This window comes from Coccinella septempunctata, chromosome 6, assembly GCF_907165205.1.
Source record: "Coccinella septempunctata chromosome 6, icCocSept1.1, whole genome shotgun sequence".
NCBI classification, from domain to species: Eukaryota; Metazoa; Arthropoda; class Insecta; order Coleoptera; family Coccinellidae; genus Coccinella; species Coccinella septempunctata.
The window spans coordinates 12,551,475-12,563,689 of NC_058194.1; the positions used below are offsets into that span (position 1 = coordinate 12,551,475).

The 12,215-nt window shown below is 34.8% G+C and overlaps 1 protein-coding gene across 1 annotated transcript in view; it reads left to right on the plus strand.

Annotated features, from left to right (window-relative positions):
• Nucleotides 1–12,215, plus strand: part of LOC123314933 (suppressor of lurcher protein 1) — a 723,759-nt gene that overhangs the window by 527,858 nt on the left and 183,686 nt on the right. Inside the window, exon 8 of the mRNA XM_044900400.1 lies at nt 3,869–3,940. Coding sequence (XP_044756335.1) covers nt 3,869–3,940 — 72 coding nt within the window. The remainder of the gene's footprint in view (nt 1–3,868; nt 3,941–12,215) is intronic.

The following is a 12,215-nucleotide window of genomic DNA, read 5'->3' on the forward strand; positions in this document are numbered from 1 at the left end:
CTATAATACAGTCCACCTATACCATCAAATTCAAATACTATAAAACAATTTTTCACAAAAACCAAAAGTGCAACTCCCAAAGAATTAATAAGTAACATGGTATATAAAATATCTTGTAACGACTGTCCAGCCACATATATTGGTCAAACTAGTCGCTACCTTAAGGACAGAATTTCAGAACACAAAAGAGACTCACTCAACATCCTTAATCCTTTGAAAAACAAAAAGGAAAATAATACGGCACTTGCGGAGCATGTAGGAAGTCTTCTTCATTCCTTTAATTTCGATCCTGGGTCAGTAAAAATACTGGGTAGGCAAACAAATTTAAAAAAACGGTTATTAGATGAAATGATATCCATAAAACAAGACGAAAATTCCATTAACAAAAGAAACGATATAGAAAGGTTAAATACCGCATATTATTATTTAATTGGAAAAATAAAGAATAAATAGAAGTTTGTTGTCCAACCCGAGTGTGTAAATTGCCATAATTGTCCGCGCATACTCCAGAAACATCTAACTTGATAATTTAACATCATCACATCAGTCTTTTCAAAGATTTAGATGCGAGCAGTAATTTATTCTCTTTAATTTTAATTTATGACATCGAAATTTATGACAACAGAACCACAAAAGGTGAAAATGTAAGTTAAAAGTTCTCACAATTTTTCCGAACCCTTTTCCTCATTTATAATAGTATATGTGTGTGTATGTATTTTGAGGGTGTTTTTTTTTTAAATGAGGTTTCGATCTTTAATTGTGAGTTTCGAACATCCGAAATTATTGTAGTTTTGTTGTACCATTTCAGAGCCCTGATGAAGATTTTATAATAAAGTCGAAACTAGTTGGCCTTTTTTCCAAAACCTGGTTTTCGGAATAATTTGTCGACCTAGAAACCTGTCAAAAATCACCTGAATTCGTACTCATAGGTCTCATCATCATTCATCGGAAAACTTAATAATGTTCAGTTTACTCTTCGCGAATGAGACATGGGAATTTCACGACCATTTCTAGAATTCGATAAATCCAAAAGTAAACATAATTATTTGACCACTGACTTCTAAAGGCTTGCCTCTGAAAAGCGGTATTACGTTGCACCATGCATCGAGTGTTATGAGGAGGATGTATACTGATTACTGAATGGTTGCCCTACAGACCGATTTCGATTCCTGTCGGTAGAATGTATTACGAATCCCATGTCGTTGAATATGAACTATTTTGATGCTCACCGGGGGTTTTTGTTATTCGAGGCTGAACCCAGAATCATTAACTAGAATAAATTGAGGCCGATTCTCATATTTAAAATATCGATAATATATATATACACATATGAATTTACTGTTATTCAGGGAATAGACTGAATAACAATAGATTCATATATACTAAGACTGAGATTATATCAAAAAAAAAATATACACATATATAATATAAGGCACTAGGCGTTAGGAAGAGCTAAGGCTTCCTTCTAACCATATAGAACCTTAAAGGAAAGTGAAATGAAATCAGAGGAATAATGACATAATATGTAATTTGTGAGCCCTACAAGTTCGATGAACAGACAGCGTTCTATTTTGTTGGTAGGATTAAGTGGGATTATGTAATACCTATATATTTGTATGAATGAAAATTATGAAAGAAAAATGATAATGAAATTGAACAATATAAGTAATAAAATGTTTCATTATGTGATTTTCCTGATCACTCTTCTTCAACATAGGACCGATCCTGATTCCAGAGAATTATTAACTCGATCGTTTTGACAAGACCTTGTTTGCTATTCCAGTACAATAAAATAATACCTTACTACATATATTCCGAGAAACCTCGAGTAAAACCAAGAATTTAATCTTCATTTCCAATACAAACAAGCCAAGGAAATAGAACAATGAGATATAAGGGTTCGAATTCTGTTTAATGAAATGAATATTCAGAAGTCATATAATCTAGCAGCCTTGGGTGTTCCTGATAATGTTTGTTTCGGAAATCTAAGACCACACACAGTATTATCCAAGTTCTCGCAAGATAGGATAGACTGTGCCTTATTTACATGAACAATTTGAAAACGTTTTCGACCCCCGTCAACTCTGCAGAGAATTCCCACTCATATTATGCACGTGAGTCAGTTTGTTAGTCCTCATTCTGCGAATCGGAGTTATATCTTTCGATCAAAGAAAGGACAGAAGGACGTCGAGCTGAATTCAAATATGAAAAGAACACATAAAAATCGTTCTTTCATTATTTGGGATCTTTTAGAATACAGAAGTGGCTTAAGGAGTTCTCCCATATAAGTCCTATTCTTATGGATTTCTGCCTCTGTATTCCACTGTTTGAAGTATTTAGTCTACCCATATGATTCCTCCCTCAAGCACAATTTAGAAATGCAGGTCCGATTCAACCACTGGACTCCATCAGGCAAAAATCCTTAAGAATATATTTAATTTGGAATTGAGACTGAGCGATTTCTTCAGAGGCAAATTCTTTTCGTATTTGTATGACGAAACAACTCGAACTAACCCTCATTGAAGGATAAAGGTTTATTTGTGCGAGCGATTTCGTCACACAAATTATCGTATCTAACCATGGCCTGATGGTCATAGTTTCTACCCAAAAATATACAGCTCCTCAATTATGAATCACAAAAAAATGTTTTCAAATTAATATTTCCGAAACATTCTATTCTGAAACTCTGCAATTTGAATATTCCTAGTTATTTTGTACTTGATAAAATAAAATAGGTACCTAAAATCAAACCAAAGATTTAATAATAATTTATTGACCTACCTGTGTGCTACGAGAGCGTTGAGCGGACATGCAAGAAAATATTATAATTGTCAGTTTGAACTGACACATAACTTCAAACTTTACTTCCAAATGACGATTTTCTGCCAGTTCTAAATGACGTTGTTTTGAAGAAACTAGGTGAGGCTACTCCTCTAGCGATATCATCTTCCAAAATCAATCCTCAATTCATTGCTCGTCGACATATTGTTGTTTCTTATTAGAGATATGAAGCACAAATATTACAATTTTAGGACCCCTGTCATCTTTAATACGTTCAATATGGGTTGATTAAAATCAGAAATTAAATCCACTAAATATCGGAAGCCGCAGGTTTGGACGGAATTTTTTCCTGAGTTCATCAAGTATTGAGGCAAAAAAAGCCTTGTCTTGGTTATTTTCCGGCTGAATTCCGAAAAATGAGAGCAAAAGTCATAGGAATTTCCAAACGTTTAAAGAATTCTAGAATATATCGACCATTAGTTTATTGAGCGTTCCTTTAAAAATTTTAGACAGGCTTAGTCTTTTTACAGTTGAATCGACTATAAAACTCGGTACCATTTTATTGAAACTCGGACCATTTTATTGAAACATAATATGTGCTGGAAGTCTGTTGAGTAAGATATATTTCGCTTAATTCCGTTTAAGAGTATTAAGTAATTATCATTCATTCCACACGTTGCTAACGAAATTTTTTATTCAACATAATATGCAATGTGTATCTCCCTCAAGAATAGAGAATAGCTCTCCAAATACAGAGAAAATGGGCTGATTCACTCCAATGATTTTGCGCGCCCTCTGTTAGAATGCGGTGGAACTTTCTGCTCTAATGCAGAAACAGGTGGTCGGAAAAAAGGGAAACTTTCCGTGATAGCCATATAGATTTTTTTAATGTTCCAGACCGGTAGGACACTGTTCAAGTAAAGAACTTGTGAACTGTTAGAATGAAATACCGAATTCCTGTAGGCACTTTAAATCCCTTCCAGCGAAAACAACGACGCCACTTATACGGACAACATTGTATGAGTCCTTAGACTATGCCTCCACTCTTTCAATGTGCTTACATATAATGAAAGAAATTATTTTACAGATTTACCGAATTCTCCACGACAGAGTGGCAGCATTGTCGAGGCTGAAGGAGAGCCCAGTGCTAGTGAAGCCAGTAAGTAGAATTCGCAATTTTACGATATAATGTGTCCATCCACAACGGAGGTATTCAAAATATAATTTAATATGCTTGGCACGAGACGTTTCTGATAAGCCACGAAAAAAATATGTATATGACGGAGAAAATATTTCGTCTTTACATTCAGGTAATCAAATAACCTCCCGAGGTATTATCTGATCGTCACCTCAGGTGTAATGAGAATAAGTAGAAATGGTCTGTATGAAAAGAAAAATGTTTATACGAATGTTCGCCAACTTCAATCTTCCATGCAGATTGGCGTTAGCCTCGCTGTGTAGCTACCATGATGTCCTTTATCCTGTTTATAATTCACACGAATTTTCAAGAATCGGAGAGAGACAAAAAGCTATTATTTCCTAAGTACTTCAGAATACAAGCTTGTGCCTTTTCTGCAGGTAAGTTTTCTGAAATTTACCAACATACATACACGTAATATGAAAAATCATAAAATGGAATAGAAAATGAACTTCTTAAAGAATTGTGCCGACTAGAGATTTAGAAGGAAAGTATCCGTTATGAACATTATGAAAGAAATGAAATTGTACAGTCATTATTGACATCAATATAGATGTGTAAAGTATTTAAAAATTATTAAATGGCTCAGGGACGAATTTTACAGTTTTATAAGTTGGTTTGCTAGACTAAGACCAACGTCATAATGAACAACTGAAGAAAAAAGCATCTTAGATAATGTAAAAATTTCATTCACGCACTGAAGTTAATAATCCTTATTAAGTTCCGTCCAGATAATCTACTACGAATGCTAACGACATCAGTTTTGTCAATTGGCTTCGACATAAGCCTCCATCTACGTCATCAGCTTTCCGACGAATTGGTGGATTGTGCCCCCATTGCTACCTATATCTTCTTGGATCAGTCCGATCGAATTAGTCGCAATCCAAACTGACGTTTTTAAACCATATAAGTTGAAGATAAATACTAAATACTCATCCCATTGTATGCGAGGAATTTAATTGCCACAATGACTGGCACAAATAAATTCCTTCTGTGAAAATGAGTAGGTACCCAAATCCAAATTCTGATATCGCCAAAAAAAAATCATTGGCTGATGAATCTAATGATCTGAAGGGCTATTTGATCGTGCCATTTGTAGAAATGACGACACGGTCCGAAAAGTCGTCCTGAAATATTTTGTGAATACTCTTTTGCGTCCTGTTGAAATCAGAAATCATCGAAATGAATTGGTAGCTATCGAACTGTCAGACTAATTTGATTCTCTGAAAGTACTAGATATTATGCAGCATTTATGTTGCCATCGACGAAAAATGGACCTATGATGGGTACGCACAGGAATACTGTAGTCCAGGAAGTAACTATAGGTACATACTCTAACCAGATGTAGTGTAGGACTGGGATTTACTGTAGAATTCATTTTGTTGATTCTCTCAGAAATCTACCAGGCGAATTAAAATTAATGGGAATTCAATGATTTTCATAGCGAAAGAGGTAATTGACAAAATATACTGAAACTTAGAACCACATACCACATTCTTTACGCAAGTTGAGACCATGAGAGCAAGATATTTTATAGTGCAGGCGAATTGAAAATAATAGTTGAAAACAATATGACGAGCATGATGCATATGGAGGCCACGTTAAAGGTGAGCATCACCTCCATAGGTGGTTATCACATTCCTTCAAGATTTATCGGAACATGCGATTAAAAAATGTTGGCGAAATTTTCGTTTATCGTTTTCTTTTTTCTGAGGCAGTCTATTATTTGAGAATCTTAAGCAAATTTATGCAGCGTTTGAAATTTTAGGTTTGTTATATAGCAAATGAAACACTACAATTTTATTATCGATAGCTTTGTTGTCCAACAGATCAACAAATATATATTGCCGCAACTATGAATTGAGTATACTCATTTTCCATAGGTCTTGAAAAAAAGAGAATTGAGTGAGTTGCCTTCGAATATTCTTAAGTTTCTCTTCAGTTCAAATTAATTTATCTCATTCGAACCTCTTTAGTTTCTTACGATAAATCCATATCTCTTGGAAGTATCTAACACCACCTTTGAAATGTAATGCATCAAATGCATCACATCTGCCAAGCTTCCTTCCGTGGTATACATATTCACATACAAGGTGTTTTCAAAGGTGAGGCTTTTTTTTGACACAAGGTATAAGTCATCAAAATAAATAATTTCACAAAGTTTTCAATAAGAATATTCAAGGTGGCAACTATAACCCCTAGAAATTCGGCAAAATTTCATTAAATTTCAAGTATGGAACTGTGGAAGGTGACTCCGGCATCGGAAAAAAGAAACAGAACATAAACATGAATGGTTCAGTACTTCCGATTCTATCTATAATTGTTGAATCGCGCAATTTAGGGTGAAAAGAAGAGTGTGGAAGTACTATTATATTGTTACACTATTTCATCTCATTTTCACGACGATTTTTAGAGGGTTTGAAAAATAAGAATATTGTGATGACCATTGTGGAAAAATTTGTGAATGATTTAGACAAATTTTTTGGTGAGACTTTGATCAATATTCAATTTTTTTACACTTGGTCCTAAGAATTTTTCTGTCCGTTGATATCGAAATGAACCATTCCATGAAATCATTCAAGTTACTAAATAATTAGAAAAATTCGGAAATCCTCAGTTTTCATTTTCATTCCCACGTAAAAATCCAGCCAATATTCTAAACGAAACCATATGGTTGTCAGTCATCACGAGACAAATTTTTTCCCATTGCTTATTTTAGATAACAAATGATCTAGGATCGTATTTGGAACTTTTTCAGCAATCCTTTCCAATTTTCTTTTTCAACTTTGTCATTCTGAAAGTTTTGTAGGGGTAATTTTTGGTGGAATGTTATATTTTGATCAGTTCTACCTTCGTTTAAAAAAATTTAACCTTCAAATACACCCTGTATATCATATATATCTAGAGATACTTTGTCGCCTCTGTATAGAATGTGTAGTCATTACATGTCCTATCAGAGTATTATTGATATATTTCATTGCAACCCATCTGATGTGAAAAGGGCTATTCTTGGTTGTAATTTTTTTCTTTTTTTATCGCCGAGTGTGAGATTTTTTTCAGCTCATGCTCCGCTTTGCTTATTACGGTGCTTATTGTTTGTCTAGTTTAGTTACGAATTGTACACGAAGTTAAATTATTGTATTATTTTTTATTGTAGATTTCCTTTCTATAATCTTACTTAAATGAATAAATGAATAGTAATAAATAAAATAAATGAATTAAAAGCAAATTTCAGTTTTCCTGGAATAGATCACAATTTCTAATTTTTCGGTATTGAGATCAAATAAGTTGTTTTTGAACCAATTTTACATATAGCATTAAATGTAACTGAAAATTGATATAATCATGGATGTTCCTTATAATAGAAAACAACTTTACGTCTTATCAGCGAAACAAAACCTTCACAAAAGATCAATTATTCAAGTAGAACATTTATGGATAAAATAAACAAAAGTGGTCAAAGGTTCGATGATTGTATATTGTTCTTTATACAATGGTTCGATGCCTACTACGGTATACCTAAAGCTGGAAAATAACTGAAGAAAGAATATTATTCATGAACCACAAAATGATCCCGCTTGGATGGATATGATCCAAGTGTCCGATAGCTCCATCATTCAATTGCATCGCTTTTGTCATGTATGTGCCATGTCATTGCTACGCTACTTTGGTGAGCGCCTTCCCTAAAGCTGCGTACTGTGGAATCAGTTATTTGGCAGGTCTTGAAAGGTGACTTGTCAATAAGGACACTGTTCCTATCGCTTTTCAAAGTCAAGAAGTTCTGAAATTATCTTATATTAGGTATATATCCGAACACAAATGAGTTTGAAAGAATTGAAGCAATATGCTGGAATTCAATACATGCAAAGACTATTGAATTATCATTTGTGTCTATATGAGAAGAGGAATTCAACACATTGATTCAATTTGCTTGGCATCAATGTATACAAATTGTTCCTTATAGAACTACCTTCCACTGTTCATCGGATTGAACCATAAATTTCACGAGATAATTGGCTCGATTCTAATGAATCCGCAAATTATCAATGCAAATTATTAATAACAGGAACGAACTGCTGCCCTAGTAATATCGGAATGTTGTAGAATTTCGAATCACTATGTCCCCTTACAAAGGGATTACCCAAACGCCTTGTATGCTGAATGGGGTTATGCATAATTAACAGAAATTTGTAACGTTAGTGCTTGCATTATTCAGATGGGTGGGTTCTACTGAAGGGAATTCAATGCTCTGCTCAGAAATGACCTTGTTAGGTAGGCTTCATAATAATGTACCGTGAAAGAATGAGTCTGGGGATCTTAACCAACAAGAATGTTCTTTTCAATGATGCTTCAGAGCAGAATTCACTGCTAATTAGAGAGGAAACGAAAGGGATAAAGAAATTTATTCGAGTATCAAATGAAATAAGTCACTGAGTAATAAAAGCTCGCTCAAGACAATGGATCTAACATTGGTATCAGTTATGTCAGGATGAATCACGTACACTTCAATGAGAACTTTCAGGAAATATTAATTATTTCAGATGAACCAATCCAAGTATCACATGGACAAACCTTAAAACTCTGCCGCTTCACCTCATCAACCCTCCTTTCCGAAGTGAATATCTAACAATTTATAAGGATAATACAGAGATTTAATATATTCATATCTGGTTTCGAGGCTTATTACTTCCACAATGGTACCTAATAATCGACAGGATTAACGCGAATAATTACACATTCCGATGTCAGAATAAAATCACTCACACTTCTTTGTTCCTGGATGTACAGATATGATGCTTGCGTAGAACGAAAAGAACGATTTCATTGAAAATTTGGTAAAAACCACTGCTCTATAAACCTGAGCAGCTATAAACCTGAAATATTTGCAGTGCTGTGGTGTTGCCGCTTATAAGCGGCAACACGGATATTCGGTACCAAGTAGCAACTAATACTTTGATATTTCAGAAGGGACAAGCTGCATATTATGCCATTTCTCGATTCGCCGTATTTTCCTGATTGTTTTTGCCTCAAACCTTCTTCTACAGGGTTTTTCGAGCAATTGGTTGATATACTCTTTTGTTCGTAAATATTAGCTTCGATTGAATATTCATCACTTCTTCATTTGGAATGCTAGAAAGCTGGAATTTCTGGTATAGGGTGCCAATAGGCTGTGTATCTACGTGTAATGGAAGTTTTTCCAAACATATAGAATGATTTTAATTCCAGGGCTCAACCGACAAAAAGAAATACTATGAAAACGTTATTCCAAAAGGATTACTCTATACAGTGTGTTAGACTGTGGATGGTCTAAATGAGACGTTCCTGAAGAATCACAATTTGTTGGAAAAAATTCACATGTTGAGGTTTTCGACTTTAAACTTCCTCCGTGAAGTATTTTTAGACCTACGCAGCTACGATTCAATTCTATGTATTTTCTTCAATATTTATTATTTTATCCCATTTTGACGTTTAAAGACGACAATATTCAACCCATGGTAACAAGGGTGAGTTGAAGTTTATCCACCGAGTGAATTAAATTTTTTTTAATTGACTTAATTGTGAAATAAAATATTGTTCACTCACTGTCTGGAAATTATTCTTTCCATACAAAATGCAGGTAAGACTCATTTCAAAGTAAGTTTATTATAACTTCATCAAAAATTCCATTTAACAGTCATGTCTTTCATTGAAGTAGAAATTTCAATTATGAAGATTTTAAAAATTAAATTGAAAACCTTCACCTCCTTCAAAAGAAACACGCTCAGTTGTAATAGCACATGTGTTTGTGGAACTCTCAGGCCCAGCTGGAATATCCACTTCTGCATTAGCAACTCCGATTTTAGTCACCTCACCAAGTATTTGTTCAGAAATATTGATTTTGTTCTGTAATGAATCCTCAATATATCCTTATGCAACAGAACTGGAGCGCCATCCACCATGTCTCTTCAAAACTGTCAAATCTGCCCCAGAATTTGCGAGTAGGGTTTCAGAAGATCGCCTGAAACTGTGCCCTGTATATTGTTCAGCATCAGAAAGACCCAAATAATCTGCAATTGTAGCGGGCATTTTAGAAAATGAGTTCACACCTACAGGCTGGACAGTACATTTTTCGTTTTTATAATTAAGAAATAGTCGCTTGTGATCAACTTTGTTTGGCCTCAAGTTCTTATACTTGCGGAATAGGTAAATCAAGTGCAGAAACCTTATTACTAACATTGACCACAGTGAAAACTCCTTTCTTATGGGTTTTCGTATCAGGAATCTGAATAACCAATACGCTGCCCCGATCTTCCACATCATCTACGGTCATATTTACCAGCTCGCCAGTTCTACACCCTGCAGCAACACCCATAATAAAAACTACCTCTATCAATAAATATTGCTCATCAGGAGCGGCAATATAAAAAATATTCTAACTCCTCTCTTGTGAACACTTTCGACTTCTTTGCTACGTATCCTCTGGAATGTTGCTTCAAAAAGGCAGTGACTTCGTAAAATCTGCCGATGTCTATTTTTTCTCTCAGAGCCTACATTTTTTTTTGAGTTGCGAATAGTAGGACCATGAAGACTACGACTTAACTTTCTTGGACCTTTTGGAAATATAAGCCAAAATGATTTTTTCGTTGACACCTTTGGCTTTCTTATTATTTCTCCAGGAAGAAAATGCCGTATATTCCTTTTCGTACAAAGTTTTTGATTTCAATGGAATAACTGCTTCTGCTGCCTCATTTGCTTTCTCTATAACGCTCTCGGGACCTACAACCTCGTTGTCACCGCTCAACATTTTTCGAAACACGTATCAAGATTTTTGACTCTCATTGACACTGTGAACAATTAATTACATAGTGCCATAGCAACCATCGATCGAAGGGATATCCTGATATGAGTTTGAATTATTATATATTTCCTCTTAAAAGTATACATTATTTGAACTTTCATTAAAATGGGATAAAATTTTGTATATGACAAGTGAGTTAAAAATGTATATTTTTTCGATGTTTGTGGACTGTATTTTTGGTGAGAGGCTGAACTTACCGACCCTCACGGTCACTTGCACCTCGGGAATGGTTTCTGATGTAGGTCCTGGCCACTATAGTATATCCAAATCCAAGAGGCCAGCGGTAAACATTGCAGCATGAAGTGATCACGCGTCAAGAACGTGATAACGCAGAGGTGTACTAATAAATTGAATTCCGAGAGCGTTATATTTTAAAACTTTTTGAGTGTTCCAGTTTCGGTGAAAAATGTGTATGCTTATCTACGAGTCTGAGTAATGAACAATTAATCTAAAGTTCCCACTTTAATAAATACTATGTATATAAATGTGTAACAATATTTTTTTTGTAAAAGTGACTACCCCGTAGTGTCGTCAGAAGATGCAGAACTTTCCTCTAAGTTGACGATGACTGGTGTTATATCATCCATAATATTATCCAGTTTCCACATGTCTACCTCAACTTTTTGTTTGACATGTTTCACGCACTTTCTCCATCTTTCGGAAGTAACCCGTGAGAGAGCCTCTTGAAAAAGATTTTGGACGTCAGCCATTTTAAATGTGGTGTTTTTATCTGCCACAAAATTCTTGACATCGGCCCAAATCAATTCAATAGGGTTCAGTTCGCAGCGGTAGGGCGGTAATCTAAGTACAGTAATATTTTGGGCCTTTGCGGTTTCATCCACAATGTATTTTTCAAAGTTTTCTTTGTTCTGCCTGACTATCTGCAACTATTGCGCTTTTATGAGGTCAGGGGTGAAATCAATATTTTTCTCCCTCAACCATTGTTGGATATCACTCTTTCTGAATTGTGAATTAGGAATTTTTTCCATTTTCCTTGAATGGTAAGGAGCATTATCTAAAACTACTATAGAATTTTCCTCCAATTTAGGAACTATACCCTCGACCACTTTTCGAATGACTGACCATCCATTTCTTCATGGTAGTCACCAGTTTTTTTGGATTGGAAAGTCCAGAGTCCTCCAGTTAAAAAACCAGTGTCACTGCCAATATGACACACTATAATTCTTTGCCCTTTGCCTGGAAAAATATATTCACTTCATTTGAAAAACAATGTTGAAATTGTTTTCCACCAAAAAGGTACTTACATCAAGTTTCACAAAACTTTGATTGCTCGATCAACGATTTGGCATTCGATTTCCCGAAGGAAATCATTGAAACTTTCATATTTCCGCATATATTGGAGGAGTAGCAGTTGAGAATCATCAAATGGGCGTGTAT